At 39.2% G+C, this 21,420-nt stretch overlaps 1 protein-coding gene across 1 annotated transcript in view; it reads left to right on the top strand.

Annotated features, from left to right (window-relative positions):
* The first annotated feature begins 1,106 nt into the window (after positions 1–1,106).
* ESF1 (ESF1 nucleolar pre-rRNA processing protein homolog) overlaps positions 1,107–21,420 on the top strand; it is a 29,886-nt gene continuing 9,572 nt past the window's right edge. Inside the window, exons 1-8 of the mRNA XM_062610733.1 lie at positions 1,107–1,785; positions 2,527–2,915; positions 3,701–3,814; positions 4,601–4,701; positions 6,196–6,348; positions 7,923–8,037; positions 8,999–9,137; positions 13,008–13,169. Coding sequence (XP_062466717.1) covers positions 1,107–1,785; positions 2,527–2,915; positions 3,701–3,814; positions 4,601–4,701; positions 6,196–6,348; positions 7,923–8,037; positions 8,999–9,137; positions 13,008–13,169 — 1,852 coding nt within the window. The remainder of the gene's footprint in view (positions 1,786–2,526; positions 2,916–3,700; positions 3,815–4,600; positions 4,702–6,195; positions 6,349–7,922; positions 8,038–8,998; positions 9,138–13,007; positions 13,170–21,420) is intronic.

Raw genomic sequence — 21,420 nt, 5'->3', positions numbered from 1 at the left:
TGTAGCCGGCTTGGCGCGGGGCAGCGGGCCCCTCGGGGAAGGCCGCGCTGCTGCCTGCGCCGGAGCTGCTGGTGAGAACGGCCTGAGCTCGCCGAAACGTTCCCGATCGGCGCTTTAACTGGTAACGAGCTTGCAGTTTGCCCAGGCAGCCAAGAAAGGCAACAGCATCCTGGCCTGTGCCAGCACCAGTGTGGGCAGCAGGGCCAGGGCAGTGATTGACCCTCTGTACTGAGCACTGGTGAGGCTGCACCTCGAATCCTGTGTTCAGCTCTGGGTCCTTCCCTACAAGAGAGACATTGAGGTGCTGGAGCGGGGCCAGAGAAGGGCAATCGAGCTTGTGAAGGGTCTGGAGCACAAGTGTGATGGGGAACGGCTGAGGGACCTGGCAGGACTTAGTCTGGAGAACAGAAGGCTCAGGGGGCACCTTATTGCTCCCTACAACTGCCTGACAGGAGGTTGTATGAAGTGAGGTCAGTCTCTTCTCCCAAGTAACAAGCGACAGGACAAGAGGAAATGGCCTTAAGCTGCACCAGGGGAGGTTTAGGTTGGATTTTAGGAACAATTTCTTCACCAAGAGGGTGGTCAGGTGTTGGAACAGGCTGCGCAGGGCAGTGGTGGAGTCACCGTCCCTGGAAGTGTTCAGAATCCATGTGGATGAGGAGTGGTATGGTTTAGTGGTGGACTTGGCAGTGCTGGATTAATGGTTGGACTTGATGATGTTAAGGGTCTTCCAGCCTAGCTGATGTCATTATGATTCTATGTACCCGAGGCCTGATGGATAAGCCAGAGGTCTGACTTACAGTGAAACTCCATGAGGTCCTGTTTGGGTTTGGTGGGGAATCACTTCAGGCTCTATCTGCAGCAAGTTTAGTCTTTTTAGTTGCATATCCATTATCTGAGGAAGCTAAGATTTGTTTGTGGCCAAGACTGTGGTAGTTACAGGATTATTTGTGACTCATTTAAATCGCTATTTTTTTTTATGTAAAGAGCTTTTTAGGTATAGGTCAGAAATCTAAGTTTGCTTAGTTAATTTTTTTCGTTGTGTCTAAAACTATGTTAAACAAGTTTTTTAATCATAACTGTTTCATTTTGTTTCCATATTGTAGATGTCCAAGTCTTCAACAGCATCAAAAATGTCTTCCCAGCAGGAAATACTGAGCGATGGGCGCTTCAGCTGTGTTACCAGGGATCCCAGGTTTTGGGAGATGCCTGAAAAAGAGCGTAAAATCAAGATTGACAAGCGATTCAGAGCAATGTTTCATGACAAGAAGTTTAAGCTGAAGTATACAGTGGATAAAAGAGGGCGTCCTGTTAACTATACTTCCACAGAGAACCTCAGGAAGTTTTATGCCCTGTCAGAATCTGACTCTGATCTTTCAGAAAGTGATGGTAAAGAACGTGCTAAAAAGAAAATAAAAAAAAAAAAGCCTAAACATCAAGGAGAAGCAGATTCTGCAAAGCTACTTGGTGATGGTCAAACAGACAAACAAGGGGTGGGCCAAACATGTGAAGCAGAGACAAAGCTAAATAATCTTAAAGATGAAAGACAAAAAAAGACAGCTAAATTAAACTTGAAAGAGGACTCTAAGAAAACTGCAGCAGAAATTGGTGGCTCTCAGGGAAGCAAGGGCTTTTTACACAAAGGGGAAAACAAGCAAGGAGATGCATCAGAGGGAAGATCAATTTCGATTAAAACCAAGCAAAACTCTTCACAATCAAGTGGTACTAAATCAGTTAAAGCTCTCCAGAAGGACAGTTCTGTAGGAGGAAAAAGCAAAGAACCAGGTTAGTTGTTCAAATGACATGTTTACTTGGGTGTTGTTGCCTTTGTTTTATCCATGGAAGAACTTTTGCAAGATCAGTCATGAAATAGCTGACTGGCTCAGATTCAGTGTTGCTGGAGAATCGGAGTTGGTCAGCTTTTTGTCAGTGCTGACTCTTCAGTAAGGTTGTGAACTTCCGTGTCCTCCTAATTGCTGGAGCTGAAGTTGTTGGTTAGTTAAAAAAACAAAATGTATAGTAGTATATAGACTGCTGTGTTTGTCAAACTGATTAGCAAATACAAGGTCTTATACCATGAAGGCTTAAGCATATCAAGGCTTGAAGACTGAATGCATAAAGATGGCAACATCAAGCCATTAATATAAACGGGTATTAGCAAGAACAGGTGACTTAAAGAAACTTTCTTTATATTGCTTGTGCATTCATATAGCTTATGTTATTGAAATCTCATTTCTGCCTGTTGATTCTACGCATTTAAATAGAATAACAGGATAATATTTCACTAGAACTTGCCATTGATAATACAGTTGTGGGCCTAAAGAGTGATCAGATTAGACAAGCTGAAGAACTGATATCGATGATTTATGTTGTTGGCATTTCCCTGATGTAGTTTGTTATTTCATCGTTACACATTTCAGGGGTTCTGTAAATCTTTGTGGTAAAAAAAGAGGTTCTTTTTTTCGTCTTTGTAAAGGATTATATGCAATTCCAACATAAAAATAAATGTCTCGTGTTTTCTTTCACTGACTGCATACACAGACACCTGCAATCAAAGTGATATTAGTAAAAGACAATTAGAGGAAGATATTTCTGCAAGTGATGGTTTTGAGTACGCAGAATCGGAGGAAGAGGAGCCTGAAGATGATGAGGAAACAGGGGAAGAAGAGGAGCCGGAAGATGATGGAGAAACAGGCGAGGAAGAGGAGCCAGAAGATGATGGGGAGACAGGGGAAGAATACAGTGATTCAGAAGATGATGAAGAAAGTGATAGTGGGCCTGATCTAGCTAGAGGGATAGGGAACATTGAGACGAGCTCAGAGGATGATGAGGATTTAAATGACCTCTTTCCAAAGGAGCCAGAGATAGAGCATTCATGGCGTGAGCTAGACAAAGATGCCCTTCGTGGAGATGAGGTAACAATACTTCACGCATGACAAGTTGCTACATAACAAACTCAGTAATGTATGCTGTTGTGAGTTATAAACATTAGTAATGTATGCTGCGTTATAGGCCTTCACCTAGGAAACCATGAAAGTATCTTTTGTAAAGGCTTTTCAGCCTTTTAGTTACAGAATGAAAGGGATGATGGAATTGGCTGAGAATGGGACTTGCAGATTTCACTGGTGTTTCCCCTCCCCTCTAAGCAAAGGCTATCTTTAAGGGAAAGAACAAACAGAACTGAGCTTTTTGGAAATCCCAGAGTTTAAACAGTACTGCTTTGTTCAGTACTGATTTTTTTAAACTTTTTTTTAATATTTTTTTTTTTTAGCTTGTTCTTTAAGAAGTTAAAGAATCATTAGACAGTGAAGCAGGACTTTAAAAGTGAGCACTATTAGTGTACAAGAAATCACAATGCTCTAGTACTGTTACAGGACTGTGATCCTAGTTGCTGTTGTGACTAGCCATATGATAACAAAATTCTTGAGTGCTGATGTTGTAACTGCACTCCTAAATCTGAGATTGGAGCAGTCCATTCTGCAATGCTTTGCTATTTATGTCCTTTTTATCTGCCCTGGTGATTGCTGCTTCTGGTTTTTGCTTGTTTAAGTGAAAAAAGTCTTGGGGGAAAATGCTACTTTATTTTTTCAGTGGAGTTTGTTGCTGACTTTGATTTTTACCCAGGAATTGTGATTGTGTATTCCCCCTAGCAATCGGGAATTAAACCTATGAACTTTATCCCCTTTTTTTCTCTGTTCAGATTACGAGTAGATTGGCAGTTTGTAATATGGACTGGGACAGGTTGAAGGCAAAGGATTTGCTGGCTCTATTTAATTCTTTCACGCCCAAAGGAGGAACAGTATTTTGTGTTAAGGTAAGACCTGATTTCTAAAAGGAGAACTGGCTTTTACTGTTTCAAAAAAGATAAAGACAGCAAGTTAAGAACAAAGTAAGAGAGTTCTGTGAAGAACCAAAAGAGGTGTTAACATGATAAATTAGAAATCGTGTTGCAATTTAACCTGCCATCTAATGAATGTGCTGCTTTTCAGCAGCAGGCATGTATTTAGTAGAATTGGAACCTGAAGGTGTTAACATCTCGTGTTTATGATGTTGTCTCTAAATGCTGTTTTTCTGAGACTAACAGTGAAATTCTCAAACTCTGGTAGGAGGAGACTACATTTCCTTGGCTAGTTCCATTTTCAGTGGTCTTTGTGACAGATAACCCTGCCTTAAATCTGGCTGTTTCTAAATGCCCAGCCCCTTTTATCATTGCACTTATTGTTTCTCACCACCTTTGAGTTATTAATAAATTGGTCAAATTCTGATCAGTTAAATTATATTTTCCCATTTTTAGTGTCTGCCTCCAGCTTTCTGAGAAATGTTAGTCAGATCCCCTTTTCTGACAAAGGGTCACAGATTGTCACAGAAATGATTGAAGTTAGGGCTCCTGCTCTTCATCTTCATATTCACATTCCTAACAGGCAGTTTGTTCATTCTTTTCTGTAAATTAAGAGGGTATTGAAGTTTATGGAACTGAACCCATTACTGATTCTAGATTAAAAACATTAAGCCTAAAAGACTTGGTGAGATACTTTTTCTTAGCTGGTATACATCATGTTGCTACAGTTAAAAATTTACTTCTGTGTTGTTGTTTTTGTAGATTTATCCTTCGGAGTTTGGAAAAGAGAGGTTGAAGGAGGAAGAACAAAAAGGACCTGTGGAACTGTTTGATCTTCCAGAGAACACCACAGAGAATGATGGGTATTAACTTTATTTTCGATTTAGAGTACAATGTGTGTAATTCCAAATGAAAATCCCAATCAAATTCAATTTCCAAAAGTATGTATGTGGATATCTCCTGTGGATACCTTGATTTTATAGCTTTTTTCAAGGGGTGTTTTATAACTGGCCCTGGTTCATTTATCAGTGCATTGGATAAATGCATTATGATCAAACTTCAGAATATTTGCTTGTTGATAAATGATTCAACATCTTGCTTATGTAGCTCATTGGAGTAATAAATGGAACAAATGTGTGTAGAGCTTAATGTAGCATTTCTTCTCTACAGATTGCCATTCATGCAGTGAACTCCCTTTGCATACTGTCATCATTCTTATCTGTGTAATCGACGGGGATCTTAACTTAGGGCAAGAAAATTCCCAGATTGAGATTTCTTGAATGCCACCAGCAGCAGTTCTGTCTTACTAGGCTGAGCTCATGAGGCCTACCATTGTCCAGGCTTCCTCAGTCATATCTTTTTGTTTTTCCTTTTATTCTGCTTGAAGGTCTTGTCTGATGGAACTTGAGAGGTTTTGCTTTTATACTTTTTCCCCAGATTTTCCAGATGTTTGGCAGTGCCATTTTTGGATAATACATCCTGTTGGACTGCCCTATATTTGGAAAATCTGGATGCTTCTAAAATAACTGCAGATCTCTCTTGAAGAATGTCTCTAGTGCATCAGGGAGGTATATGATGAGCTTGCAGTGAATTCTGAAGTCAGCTTCACTGTGTGCATCATGGCACATGCTGAAGTGTTAGGTTTACTGCTCAGTGGGCTCTAGAGCATCTGGAATATAACAAACAGAATTCCAGAGACACTGGAGTGATACCTGTGCATATACCATTCACATTCATGGGACAGGTCCTCACCCCTGCAGTCTCTCTCGTGCGTCCTTCCGCCAGTTCATCTACTTCTCAATCTCTTCTGCTTTGCTTTCTCTCTTGCTGTCATCTTGTGTGACACCACTACCTGTGCTACCCAGTTCCTTTCCTTAACCATACTGCTTTATGACTTATTACTCCTACACTGTCTCTCTAGCATGAGGATCTGCAGTCCTGTCCATACAGACTCAGCTTCTGTTAATGTTCTTAACATATACCCTTACTTACATAGGAACATCCTTTTTATCAGCCTTGTTGAGAGACAAGATACTTGCAGACAACTTGATAGGAACTATTAAGCATTATCTTAAATGCTTATGGAGATGCTACTCTATGCCCTGCGCAGGGACTCAAACGTGTGGGAAGCAGAGTCAGATACATAAAATGTACACTTAATAACACTGAGTGAATTAGTCTTTTTACTTGAGTAAAACAGAACAGATACCGGTGAAACTTCATGCTGTTTAATGTCTAATCTTATTAGAAGATTAGGAGAGTGTTTGGTGCATATTTTTAATGAGTTGAATTAAAATATTTTGCAAATGAAAAACTAAAGCCAGCTCAATTGATTGTGGTGTTTTCTGCTTTTACAGGGTTTACAGGGAAAAACTGCGGGAGTATCAATTTAAGCGACTGAAATACTTCTATGCAGTGGTAGAATGTGATTCTCCTGAAACAGCCAATAAGATTTATGAGGAATGCGATGGACTGGAATTTGAAAGTAGCTGTTCTTTTATAGACCTGAGGTAACTCCAGCAGTGCCTTTTTACATGTTGGGTTGGGAGAATTAAAGCCAGTTTAAAATTAAGGATTATTTTATTATGATATTTATTTTATTATTTATTTATTATTTTGTATATTATTTATTATATTATAAATATCATATGTTATTTAATGCTATATATTATTATTTATTTTAATTAAGAGTAAATTATGCTGTCTTTATTCTGTAACCAAAATGAGATGTAAATCAGTTGGGCATCCAGGGAGGTGTTAGGTTTACCTTTGATTCTTTGGGGGTGTTTTTTAGTTCTTCCTGAGCATTTTTACTGGAACACAGGAAGTTTGAGAGGATCTCTGTATACAGAGACTCTTCTCAGAGGAGTCAGGTAAAATGTTCTGGTTTCATCTTCAACCTTTTGGTACAAGAAAGTAAACTGGTAGGATTTGGAAAGCAAAATAACATCCTGCTTTTGGTTTGTTTGAGTTTCCCTCACAGTCCTTTTTTTTTCCCAGGGATCCAGAAGTATGTTTTTCAGGTTCCCTTACCACAGAGGAAGAACATTGCTGCTGTTGTCATGAAGCTGCAATGGATTACTATGCTAACCCCTATGAATGAGCTGGAACTCTAGTATTTCAAAAGTCACGTTTGGGAAGGAAAGAATTTTAACTTATGGTTGTGCTTTACTGTTAGTATTTCCTTTTGTCCAAAAAAAGACTTCCAGTCTGAGCAGAATTTATTACTAAATCATAATAACTTTCCACAGAAGCTGGCTCTGTTTGCTGGGGCCTGTGTTATGGGCACTTTTGGAAGTCAGAGATGGGTTTTTCTTCGAATAAGTTTCTAGAGGAACTTAATTCGTTTCCTTTGAGCCATTTTGGAGAAGATTATCTTTGCCACATGAGCATGTAACTTTTCATGCTTTTGAGCATGATGGTTTGCAACAGACATGGCTGTTTGGGAAAAGCACTGGAGAACTCTAATTTTGTACTTTCCTATATTTTAATGTTGAGTAGCAGTCATCACATTACATTTGCAACGATTTAAAAAATAAGAAAGAGCCCAAGTAGTTTCTCATGTAGTGTACAAAGGGCTGGTGTTTTATCTGCTACTTCTGTTGTTACACATGACTTGGGTCTTTTTAACAAGTTTTTTTCCCTACTAATTGTAACACAAGACTTTGCTAAAGTGTTTTGATTTTTTTTTTTTTCTCTGTTTCCATATTCTACTTTATTCACTTTTTTCTTTTGAGTTTTTAATACTGAGCTTCCTGAAAAGATGGTTCTTAAAACAAAGAAAACCACCCCAAAACCCACCCCGACCCTTCTAATAACATGCTGAATGTTGTTTACTTTACTTCCCCAACATGGTGGTGTTGCACACTGAAAGCCTGTGGAATAGCTGTGCAGAAGCGAGCCAGTTAATCCTACACGTGTGGAGTATTTGTCCATTTCTCATATTTCTTTTTCAGGCTTACCAGCTTTTTCTTTTAGCAGATTCTTTTGTGCTGATGTACCGTACTCATGAAAAGCTTAGACTGTTTATACTATGATATTTCTCAGTGTATTTGAATAATAACACATTTTATTTGCCTTTAAGATTTATTCCAGATAATGTTACATTTGATGATAAGCCAAAAGATGAAGCCTCTGAAGTGAACGTAGCTATGTATAAACCAAAGTACTTCACATCTGCTGCTATGGGAACATCAAAGGTATCTTTACAATGTTTTTGTAATGTTGTTCTAATTTGTTTAGTTTTATTGTCAGCTTATAAATAAGTCATGGGGAAAAGATTCCTGATTATCTTCAGGATTTCAAAATAAGGACATCAAACATGAAAAGATGTAAGCATGTTACAGAGCCTCAAGTTGCAAACCCATAAACAAGCTCGAGGTTTGGATTTTAAAAGAGATTTGGCTTTTTTGTTACAAATTAAATGCTATACTTCGACCTCATTATACCTCCTTTACAAGTTGCACATGGAATTACTTTGTTATTCATAGTTAAATCTCCTAATTTGCTATTTATGTGTAGCTCAACAAGAGCCTTTTTGCTGGTAGTGCCAGGCTTAAACAATTGCCTCCCATCCTTGTAGTTATTCATTCCTACTCTCTTATGTGACAGCCAAAACTTCCATGTGTCCGTGAAGTGAACTGAATTGGAGAAGTGTTTGGTTGAGAAATAAGTAGTTTCTTGCTGTATCATTTTTCAGTCAGATTTGTTTCACCTCCTGGTTGAGGGTACAGTTTTACAAACAATTTTTGTTGTCCACACTGCAATCCATGCGTGATTCCAGGAATGAGTTGCTGCTGGAAAAGGAAAGGAGTTGATGCTGCATCAACACCAGTATCTGCTGCCACAAAGGAGATTCGGCATACAGAGATTTTGTGTTTTGTGACCTGTTGTTACAGAACCCTTCAGCGCATGAGGAGACTTCTTCATTCTTTCATGTAGTGCAAACTCCTTGAAACTCCATTGTAGAACAAGTTCCAAAAAGGTGCAGTTGAATTTGTTTTAGTACATTGTTGTTATACCTCATTGTTTTAGAGAACATCAGTAACAGGTTTGCATTGCTTCTTAAATGGAAAGCTTCAAATAATTTTCCCTAAAAAGAGAGTTACAATGTTTAATTTCAGTGTTTCAGCTTCTACAAGTGGCATTCTTATTTTTAAGGTAGATATCACATGGGATGAGACAGATCATGAGCGAGTAACATCACTTAGCAGGACTTTTAACAAAGAGGAACTTCTTGACATGGATTTTCAAGCTTATTTGGCTTCGTCTAGTGAAGAGGAGGAGGAAGAGCAGCAAGGTACTTTCATTAATGTTGTCCACGAGATCATTAGCTGCAGTGTTTAGAACACAAGTTATTTGAATATGTAAATTCCCTATCTTTAGAAAAGGCTTTGAATGTTGCTGTCTTCCCTAGGGACAATATTATGCTCATTGTATAAAAGCTGTTGTCAGGTTCTGCTATGAAAATAACCTACCTTCCCTCCAGAGCTAAACATCTCTGAAACTGACATACACTTACTTTCTCTGTGGGTGACTTAAAGGTGGAGGCAAGTTTTGTGTGTTTGAGTAAAATACGCTTTTCTGGTGTTCTTTATACATGGTAAGAAAACACACATACGAGTTTTTCAAATAGTATCTCTAGAGCCACAGTTGAGATTCATTTTAAGTAATAATCACTCATGTGACCCCAAAATTACTGCATTCTTTTTTTCCAAGTTTAATAGATCTGTTAGTGAGAATTAGAGTTTAACTTTCGTATTATCATCACCTTAGCTTTGAAAAAGCTCCCTGCTTTTCATTTTTTGGACTGCAGAATCTCTACGTGGTGCAGTTAATGTGTCATTAAACCAAGCTTAATGATTATAATTTGAGTGATTCAAGTAGCATCAATTATGGCATATTTTCTCTATTGTTGACATGATAAATCTGTTAAAAGAAAGGCTGCTTTTCATTGTACATTTGCATGATTTATGTAGAGAATGTGGTAGCTATTCTCTTCATTCAGTGCTGAATGAAGATCTGCTGCCTTTAACTGAAGTCTGAGTAACACTTATCAAAAATTGCCAAACGGTGGGGGTTAGGAGTTATCCTAGTGCTTGAGCCCCTGAATAGCTTCTTTCTGAGTAGGAGCTTGCACCTCTGAGTGTAAAATCATTTTCTTTCCCTTTTTTTCTCCCTCCTATCCCTCTTTCTTTTCTTCAGGGTACCTTATAATTTCTTTGTCAGGTTCATCAATCTCTACTTTAATCTCTTCATTACTGAGATAAAATTATTTTCAATAGAACTGGAGGAGGTTCCTTTTCAAAGGAAAAGTCCTGGTTTGAAATGTGAAGTGGTTAATGACTAATGAATTAGATACAGTGCTCACTGCAGAAATCTGTTTTTGGGTTAATATACTGTTTGTCCTCTTCATGGTCCTCTCAACATATACTAAAGTCTCTGCAGGGCAAGGGGATACTGCGGTAGCTGCCCTAAGACTGTGCTTGTTGAGACAGCCTAGACAGTGTTGAATGCGCTCCAGATCTTAGAAGGTTCAGAGGGAGATGTGAACGTACAGAGCTTCTTCACTCCAGTAACAGCTCTTGGGTAACTAGGGGGAATGTGAATGGCAGTGTAGAAGAGCTGTGCTACAGGCCTTCTGGTATGCCTAAGCTATAGGTCTTAAATAGCAAGGGAAGATGTAAGCAGCAGAAGATTTTTAAGGGAACTTTGGAGTGTAGTAGTGATGTCTTTCAAATGCTTTTGACTCATGTACTTAAGAATATAAAGAGAATGACATCTAACTTCATAAGGTACGTAAATGTCTGTATGGTGCACCAACATGTAAATTCCTGAATTACCTTGCTTGTTTTCAGTCTAAAATTCAGTCTTCTCTTAATTAATGATATGTATAACCAAAATTACAAGGCAAAGAAAATTTCATTAAGCCTTAATCAGGTCTTTCAAACAGATGTTAAAATTGATCTATACTGCAGTAAAACCAGGTAGCTGCAATCAAAGATGAGTTTGGAGCGTGCAAAGGACATTGCAGATTTTTCTGGTTATAGAGCTGGGAAATCTGGCAGCAAACTCAGTTTGGCAATATCTTGTCAGGGTTAGTGTCCGTTGTTTCTCATCTTACATAAATACACACTTATCAGCTGCTCCATGAGTTTTAGTTTCTCAAGTAATGCTTAGTAAAGTACTTAAATGGGAGTATCAGATGCAGAGGGAAGTATTTCCGACTTCTATTATGTACAGGGCGACCACTAAGTTAAAGAATAGCATCTGTAATAGGGTGGTGATGAAAACAAATGTCTGGAAGTGAGCAACACTTCAGAAATCTTAAAAAGTAAACTAACATTGCTGGGAAGGAAAAGAAAATGGCCTTAAGTAATCTTACCACACTCATAAATCTTAAACCTGGAAATGTCTAGATTCTACTGGTTCTGAAAGTAAGTTATTCATAGAGAAATTATGTTCCTCCAATGTCCTCATTACATTCATGTCTTGAGCACGTTCCTGACCTTATTATCCCTTCAGTTACGTCATACAAAGCAGGATTCCATCTGACAGCGTTCCATCCAGGAGAATTATGTGGCACTGTGCACGAATGGGAAAAATCAATGTCAGCTGCTTGAATGGGAATGTAGGAGTGTGATAAGAAGCAAAAAAATGTCCTGGACTTTTATTCACATTTTTTTAACTTATTAAAATATCTTATTTATAAACAGGGTTTTGCTGGCCCATTCTAAGCTTTTTTTTAATGGAATTTTTTAACTTAAAATATGCACATCATGAATGTTAGTGTCACCACTACAAAGCAGTTCTGTAATGTCAAGTATTTCAGTGACCTGGTAGGCTGTGGTTCATGGCACAGAGTATCCTTTACAGTGCCTCTGGATTTTCTGTTACTGTTTGTTCAAAATAGGAAGTGTTTGTGGCGTGCATCAAGTCCATAAATGCTATTTTGACCATGAGCACTGGTGACTTAGTGTATGGCATTTTAAATGATGCTTCAAATTAAGCATTATGGGGTTTATGCCTAAGATTTTGTTCTGATTTTAGTTTAGGTTATTTTAATCTTTGCAGAGCAACATCTTTTCTGCTGTCCTGCTTTGCACAACACACAGAATACCGGCATAGACCATATGACAAAATACTTTTAGCAGTATATTTGTAATTAGTTGTTCCTGATGGTGTAACTGTAGAATATCCTGAGTTGGAAGGATATCCATAAGGATCATTGAGTCTTGACTCTGCATAGGAAAACCTGAAAGTTAAACCATATATCTAAAGGTTGTTCAGGCACTCTTTGAACACTGTCAGGCTTGCAGGGAGCTCTGTGTAGAGCCCCCTTCCCCGAAAAATGTCTTACAAAAAGATGTCTCCTGTGATATGCTTTGATTAAGCTTATTTTGTTTGCCTGCCGCAAAGTTTGAACCCGTTACCCCTTGTCCTGTCACTACAGTCCCCAATGAAGAGCAGAGGGCAGGATCACCTCGTTCAACCTGCGGGTCATGTTCCTTCTGGTGCAGCCCAGGATACGGTTGGCTTTCTGGGCTTTTTGTGTGTTTTGTTCCAAGTCTTTGAACAAGCTACTGGCAGAAAGCATTGCTTTCTTAATGTCCATCAGAAAGCAGTTCCTTGTGTTGTGCAACACAGCATGATACTTGAAATCTAGTGACAAGGTTATTTGAACTCTGAACAACCTTTGACAGTATATTCAGCTCACTTTCCTGTCTTGCAGCTGTTGTCAAGTGTTCTTTATTTGCTTATAGAATGAAAAGGCTCTTAAAGGTTTTTATGAAGGTGATGTTGAACATTTGTTTTAAAACTAAGAAATGCATGTGTTATCTAAATGGGAAAGTATGACAATATACCTTGTCACTTAAATTTCTCCTATCAAAACCTGCAAAACCAGTGATAAATACAAATTGGTAGCCCCTTATCCAGTTTCAAGAGAGCCTTTCTTAGCTTAAGGATTTCTTCAGTTCCCATCCAGTGTAGCTTTACTTCTCATTTCACATGACGCTAGGAAGAAGAAACAACAAAATGGTTTATTTTTCTTCTCAGAATTCAAAGCAGAATGCCACCACGTATGTGCCTTGGCTGTGTTCCCTAAACATTAACTTCAGTTGATCACTTTCTTGAGACTGGCTGTGATAGCTTTACTCTCCATTTCTAGATGGTGATGTAGCTTGTGAAATGGAAGATGAGAAACCCAGGAAAAGCCAAAAAGATGATGAAGAGCAAATTGCCAAGTACAGACAACTTCTGCAAAGTATCCAAGAAAAAGAGAAAAAACAGGAAGAAAAGGATATAGGAATGGAGGTTAAATGGGTTCCAGGTAAGCTTTATATTTTTCTTTTACTAGCTTGGAGGAAGTGCAGTGTTGGCCTGTTAACAGGGATATATTGTAAGGTGTTGGATTTACAGTAGAGAAACTGACCTTTTTTCCCCATAAATTTAAATCCAGATGGATTACAATGAGGGATGTAGAAGAAGTAATGACTCAGCTCAGTTCCTCAGCACTAAGCTTCTCTTTGTAGTTTGGTTTTTGCCAGTTTTTTTAGTGAGTTTGTTTTTTCATTCATCGCTTCATAGATTTTCTTGAAAAGCATTTGTGTGTTTGCCATGGAGCTATAAAACGTACCTGCACTCTTAAAAATGCAAACCAGTATGATTTGGAAACAGCATAAAATTACAGGAGAAGTCTGAAAATCTTGCTTGCGTAATGCTGAAGATCTGGGGGAACAGGGAAGGGAGAAGTCTGCGCTTGCAGTGCAATTGCTCTTTGGGAGAGAAAGCTGCCAGGAAGAGAAGTTGGGGGATAGTGACATCCAGGTTTTCATTTGGAAATCAAAAGCAGGTCCCTTTGCCATACAGCATCCCAGCAGAACTCACCCTAGGATCTGAAAACAAACTTTTTCAGGGGCAGCAAGGTGCTATGTTGGCTCAGTAGCTGTAGCACTGCAGGCTACCTAAGGACGCAGTCTGATCGGTTACTGTAAATACTGAGACCAGAGATACACTAGAATCCAGCTCTTTCACCAGTGATGGGTTAATTCCAGCTAGGAATGCAATATCTAATTATACGATATATACACTAATATTGTTCTGAGTTTGCTCAGGTAACTTCTGTTGAACATAAATGCTCACTTCTTAAATCTTACTCTGGTCTGTACTGACTCACTGAACTGAATGAAATAGTTTTATTCCTAGCTCTTGGTAAGATGTATATTCTTGTTAAAGCCAGTTGTGTGTTTTCAGTTGTGCTTATATAATTCCAGTCATTTCTCGCATGAGTTCTCCCAAAACTTGTTAGAGAAAAAGCATGTATCATGTGCCATAGGCAATGCCTGCTACCGCAGGTGCACTCTCATCTTTCACTTCAGCTGTCCACACTGTGGCACTATTTGCTTTCTTGATGCTGCTCACTTCATAGCTTTAATTCATTGTGCCACTGAGCAGTCAAGATGAATGAGCTTCATACATAGGTAGCTATTATAAGATTTTTACATAGTTTTTTTTGTTGTCACCTTTCAGACTGAAGGTGGAAACCACAGTAAAAACAATTGCTGCTGGGAATGTGTTGTGTATGTATATAGACAGGGCATTGTTTGAACAGTAAGAAAAGCTCCCTTTTTTGGTGTTGATTTGGGAAACGTGTTTGTTTGTTTGTTAGACAGTCTGTCTTCCAGAGAATCTTGAGAACTGTATGAATGAAGCCCTGTGACATAAGGAAGTCTAAGCAACACAGTGTGGTGACATAGTTAGACATCTGTGCATAGGAGTAGATGGAATATTGTTTTTAGAGAGACTAAAGGAAGCTCTCTTTAGTCTCCCTTGCACAGGTTGGGCAAAATGTTTTCTGAAAGGCTCTGCTTCTTAAAACTGTGCCTTGCATGTTACAAGTAAATTATATTAACATTTAGGAAATGTAGTAGAGATGGAATCCAGTTTCCTAATATATGGGCTCCCTGTTTCTTCACAATGGAACTTGACTTGAGAGAATGGGGTTTGTTCTCTATTCTATCTACTCCCACCCCTTCCTTACTGCACCTTCTTGAGGGGCTCCCCAGGCTTTTGCTATATCTCTATGTTTAGGGAAGGATAGAAAGGAGGAGAAGAAAACCCCAACAAGCCAACAAACAAACTCAGAAAGAAACAAACAAAACACCCTATCCTGATAAATAAGGCTGACTTTGTCATGAGTTTAGCAGCTATGATTTTGCAGAGTACGTTAGTGTTTCCTCATTTCTTACCCTGAAGAAGTTAGAGCATTATCAAAAAACAGGGATTCTGGAATCACAGAAGTGTTTGCTTGCCTTTGCTAGTTGGGCTGTTCCCCTTCAAGAGGCCTGTCAATACCACTTGTAATCCCTGGAATATGTTTTTGTCCAAGTCCTGAGAGTGAAGTGGAGTATTTTAACTTGGCTTTCCAGTCTAATGTATGGCAACACTTTAGTTATTACTGATTTCAGGCTGCACTTGGAGAGGAAGTCCTGCACACCTGAAAAGGAGATTTATTTTTCTTCTATATATATATATATTGTTTTTTTACTGTGGAGCACAGTCAGCACATGCTGAACAGTAGTTTATAGCTCTGGCAATACAGACGCAGTTGAGACTATTCCCTCTTACGGGAGAGAAGTACATTAGTTACGAAGTTGTGTTTTTCTTGAACAAATGTGCTTATTGAAATTCCAAAACAATTTAATTATGTTCACTTGGAGCATTCTTGGAATTCAAGAATAGTTTTTGTTATAATCTCCTAAGGCCCTTAATTTTTTTCACAACTAATTTGTGTGTTGAAATATTTTTATTATCAAGCTTTGCCTTAATCTGGTGCCCAAATGTTGAATATACAGAGGGTTACAACAGTTAAATCTAGGAAGCTTTTCAATTGAAAGGCAGAGATTTGAATCAATTTGAGAACTTAAGTTTTGGCACGCGTGGTTATAGAAAGCATACTTTGTGAATGATTCAGTTATTCTTGAATCATAATAGTCTTAAATAAACCACAGTGCCAGCAAAAATAAATCAGATGTAGTTCCAACTCTCTTTGGTCTGTTTCTTTTAGGCACAAAATCAGTGTTATATTTAAGCATCCATCTGTTTTCTTAATCATAACTGATTTGAGCAACAATTACTATCCATCCTTCTGCAGCTCCCAAAACTCCCTTTAGAAGGTGAAGAAGGAGAAGACCACAACTGCATTTCTTGCTGATATGCAGCCAGGTTTTCATACTTATTTTTCTTCTTATTGAACTTAAAAATTCTTCCTTTGGGAAGAATGAGATGTAAATATTTAGCTAGGCTTAAAGGAAAACTTAAAACCTGTTGTCATCAGAAGTGGAATAGCAGGCAATCGTATCTCTGTAAAATGCATAGTAACCCCCAACTGTATGTTGTTACAGATGATATGGACCTGAAGAGTGCTCATATGGAATATATGTCTTAATCTATATCGTTGCTTAGTAAGTCCTCTGAAGCAGTCTTACCTCTTGCAGCATGAAGTGCTCAGCACTGCAGTTCTTCCCACGTAACATCTTAGCTGCTAAGTGCACTGGGTTTTTTTCAGGCAGTCATACTATGTTAAGAAAGCTGTCTTGACTTGAGGTGGCTTATCTTCAAGGCTGACAAATTCTAATGTTATCAGTATATTTCTGTCTGTTATTCTTTTTAGCTACCTGCAACAAGGTGTTTCTTCCTTTTGGTAAGATGTTACATGCAAGATGAACTTGCTCATTTAGAGTTCTGAAGGACAGAGTTAAGAAATATCTTCTTAGCTTCTAATAATTGGCAGTTGAATGCTGTTAAACTTACAAACATTTTAAAAACTCAGTGGTTAGAGTAGTACAAATTCTGGCCTGTCCACCCTTACTCACTCTCCCACCAGTGTGAGAAGCAATATACTTAGGTTTGGAGTAGTATTTATCACACTTCTAATCCTTTAGCTCAGGTAAGGCTAAAGGTTAAAACTGGCACAGGTTGCCCAGAGAAGCTGGCTGGCACTGGCTCAACTCTGCTCTTGTGAGACCTCACTTGGAGCACTGTGTGCAGTTCTGGTGTCCTCAAAAAAAAGGACATGGAACTGTTGGAACAAGTCCAGAGGAGGCCACGAGGATGATCAGGGGACTGGAGCACCTCCTGTATGAAGACAGGATGAGGAAGTTGGGGCTGTTCACCCTGGAAAAGAGAAGGCTGCGTGGAGACCTCATAGCAGCCTTCCAGTATCTGAAGGGGGCCTATAGGGATGCTGGGGCAGGACTCTTCATTAGGGACTGTAGTGATAGGACAAGCAGTTAATGGGTTCAAACTTAAACAGGGGAAGTTTAGATTGGCTATAAGGAAGAAATTCTTTCCTGTTAGGGTGGTGAGGCACTGGAATGGGTTGCCCAGAGAGGTTGTGAATGCTCCATCCCTGGTGGTGTTCAAGGCCAGGCTGGACAGAGCCTTGAGTGACATGGTTTAGTGTGAGGTGTCCCTGCTCATGGCAGGGGGGTGAGAATTAGATGATCTTAAGGTCCTTTCCAACCCTAACTATTCTATGATTCTATGAGTCTTGAAATCAAAAAAAAAACCACAAAACCAACAGTAAGAACCATAGGGATAGCATTTTTTCCTAATGTACACTCCTGTTAACTATGCAAGTGCATTTCTTACTGCAGTAATGGACTATTCATCTTTCTCTTGTTTTTTTTCCTTAAAGTTACTCTGAAAAGAACGTTATTTAACATCTTTAACCAAGAAATTAATTATAAAGAAATTAACACTTACCTTAAGCTACTAACAACAAGATCAAATGTATCTTCTTTGAAAGGAAGGGATTCCTCATCAGCTACAACGCTGACTGTAGGGACTTCAGATTCCACAGCATTCTTCTAAAGGTGGGTTACAAGAAAAATAACATCAGAAACTCGCTGCTTCTGCTTTCCTGTATTACGGAATTGAAGCCCATCAGCATTCAGAAAACTACTTACTAAGGCATTCTCTGCAACATCAACCTGAATAAGTTTTTCAGCTGTGTCCTGAAAGAAAATTTAACAGGTCTATAAAATATTTAAATTAGTTATAAATTGACATTAGCAATGTTTCTAAATGCTTACACAAGTTTGTAATGAGTTATAAGGAATCTCTTCAACACTTGTTAAAAACCCTAGATAAAGGTAAAAAGCATTTTCCCCCCTAACGTAGTACTTAGTAATTTTTTCCCATTTACTAATAGCTGAGATAGAAATCATAGAATAGCTGGGGTTGGAAAGGACCTTAAGATCATCCAGTTCCAACCCCCCTGCCATGGGCAGGGACACCTCCCACTAAACCATGTCACCCAAGGCTCTATGCAACCTGGCCTTGAACACTGCCGAGAATGGAGCATTCACAGCTTCCCTGGGCAACCCATTCCAGTGCCTCACCACCCTTACAGTAAAGAACTTCCTCCTTATATCCAGTCTAAACATTCCCTGTTTAAATTTGAACCCGTTACCCCATGTCCTATCACTACAGTCCCTAATGGAGAGTCCCTCCCCATCATCCTTGTAGGCCCACTATAGTAACAGAAATAGAAATAGTAACAAAAAACACATTCTGTGTTTTTAGGTCTAAGTTCAGTCGATACAAACCATGGATTAGCAACTAATGAAGTGCTTTTACCTACAGTGCAGATCATGAAGGGTAAATTGTTCACTGCTTAAAGTCTCCATAATGATACTTCTCTTTCAGAACTAAGGGCATCCAACAGACTGATAAAAAAGCATACATATCCATACTCAAGACTAGATGTTAACAAATACACAACTGACAGCTTCCCTTGCACTACCATTTGTCTAGTCTTCAATGACAATAAACACAGTATAACAGCCTGCGTGAGGCACATCTTTGAACTGTATCTGAAATATGAGTAGGTTTACCTCATCAAAATTCAGAGGACTGCTTTAAATTATAATAGAGACCTATTGGCAAACAAAGGAATAAATACATACTTATCATAAACGCTTTTCAATGTGAAGAGCCAGTACCTTGGTTAAATGTTCAAGGCCAGGTTGGACGAAGCCTTGGGTGAGATGGTTTAGTGTGAGGGGGGTTGGAACTGGGTGATCTTTAAGGTCCCTTCCAACCCAAACCATTCTGTGACTATGACCTTTCCCCTCCTCTTTTCTTTGCCCATATTTGTGAAGATTAAATAGAATGAGTGTGATTCATTTATTCTTAAAAAAATGATGTCAGTAAGGATATAAATTAGCTGTTTCTATGGTTGGTTAATAATCCTACCTAAAGTAGACAATTGCTTTCCCCCTTCTGCAATCAAAAGCCTTTTGACCACTTAAATACACTCTGATTCTCGGGAAGTGGTCTGGACAGTAGTTTGTGAGCCATTCTAATCTGTGGAGAAACTCTAATGTCTTTCATGAGGCTGCCAAATACCACAAGAAAGGGCTGTATTTTCTTCCAAGTCTTTCTGTGCCAGATGGATCAAATGATTCTATTTTCCAGGCAAATAAAGCAGAAATCTTGTAACCTCCTTTGAGATTTTGGGTCTCTCTCTTTCTGGAGATGTGACATACGTTTTTTAGTCCAGTATTTACCGTCTTCATTGGGAATCTGTAAGGTTGCTAACCTGACCAGTAATTCTTTCCACAAAAGTACTGCAAAATAATATCCAAAGTAAGAGTAGTTCAGTTTCTGGGAAGCTGATGACTGCTTTCATTGACTTTGGAGATGAAGAGGTGTACAATTAGGAATAACTAAATATTTGTTCTTGTTGCACCAGAGGGTTTCTTAGTGGCACAGTTCTAGTGAACCGATACAATATCCTTCCTTGATTATGCACGTGTTTTCTGCTTTTATACCCAGTTTTTGTGGCCGTAACAGTTTGCCACTTGCTGTTAACTCTGGCTTTGTTCCAGGATAGCAGAAGGACGCTTTACCTCTTTCGCTCCACTCTTTTCTTCCTACAAGGCACGGCTTTAGATCGTGTCCACACTTCGTGTTTCAGACATGTTGTAACCAGCTCTCCAGCCTTTGAATTATTTTTGGAGTGTCGACAAACACAAGAGCAGGAATTGGTGTTTGCAGTTCTGCTTTTCAGAGGACGGGGAGGACTGTCCATGAAAGTTGACCACTTTTTCCACAATGACCTCTGTTTTCAGTTCCTCATTGCTGTGGAGAGCTGGCAGGAATGATGAGGAGCAGGGACTGGCCAACTGAGAAACCTGGGAGCTGGGAAAGAGAATGGGATCTAGTCTAGGACATCTGGAGAGGTCCAAATGTGATTTCCAAGCAATAAAACTGGTATGAAGGGTGGGAGGGTAGGATTTGGTAAGGTGAGGGCTGGGCTGGGCTGGGCTGGAAAGGAGTGCTGAAGAGACCACTAGGACAAGTAGACTTGGGAAGAGACAGCAGATACCAGCATTGGAGGGGGAAGCAGGAACAATTCCTACATGCTCCCAAGATGTCATTAAAGAGGATGTGGACTGTAGGATATCTGACTCATTTGTTACAGGAGTTTCAAAGCAAAAGTGTGTAGTGAATGAAGCGAGGAGTTACAGGTAGGAGAAGAATAACTCGCTGCTCAGGCTGTAACCTCCTGCCAGGGAAGAGGATTCTGTCTTTCTGCCACAGAACTCTGCTTCTGTGTGTTGCAAGGCAAGTCAGTTTTAACTGCAGGCAATTTTCTGTTGTTAAAGCAGCTGGTACTAAGTAGCTGTAAAAAGCTAGATACCTGACTTGTCTAGCTTAACTTCATGCATGTCATGTTGTGACATTAGTACTGAATGCAAGAAATTATTTGGGGTTTTTATTTACATTGTCCTTTGCTTTCTAGCTGTGGTTTTATTTTTACTTTAAATTCATTCAAATACTAGCTTATTGTTCTCTTTTACAGGCAGACAGAAAAATACATGGGTCGTCAGATATACTGCAGCATTGTCATAGTAGTATCACAGGGGCAAAGTTTCAGCAATGGAGATGCTATTTGTAGCAACTCTATCATGTGAGCTAGGCATACTGATACAGCAGTTACCAGATAGTATCTGTGTGGAATGGAGAGCACTAGCTATGGAGGTTCAAGCCAGCTGTGAGATGACCCTATATTGTGACAGAATCAGAGTGCCATAGAATGGTTTGGGTTGGAAGGGACCTTAAGATCATCCAGTTCTAACTCCCCTGTAATGGGCAGTGACACCTTCCACTAGACCAGGTCACTTCAAGCCCTGTCCAACCTGGTCTTGGACACCGCCAGGGACGGAGCATTTACCACTTCTTTGGGCAACCTGTTCCAGTGCCTCACCACCCTCACAGTAAAGGGAATATCTGGACTGTATTCGAAGTGTTTTTGTGAATCTTAACGAATTATAGTAAGGCACATTAAATACAAGGGCTCTGTGTATGTCTCTTGTTATTTTTATTGTGTTACTTCTCATCCTTAAGAGCAGCATCTGTAGACTGCAGTCTAATGTCTGGAGAGGAGACCTGTCTGAGGAACAGCAAGAACACTGGGACTCAGATGTCACATAAGCAAGCTCTTCAGACTCTTGTATAATTTATTACTGAAGGAATGTTTTATTTGGAAAAACCCATCATGTACCTTACTT

This window comes from Pezoporus occidentalis, unplaced genomic scaffold (genome assembly GCF_034315485.1).
Source record: "Pezoporus occidentalis ecotype Australia unplaced genomic scaffold, CSIRO_AGI_Poc_V1 ctg10, whole genome shotgun sequence".
NCBI classification, from domain to species: Eukaryota; Metazoa; Chordata; class Aves; order Psittaciformes; family Psittacidae; genus Pezoporus; species Pezoporus occidentalis.
The sequence above is the reverse complement of the archived record's forward strand: the minus strand, read 5'-3'. Positions and strand labels throughout refer to the sequence as shown.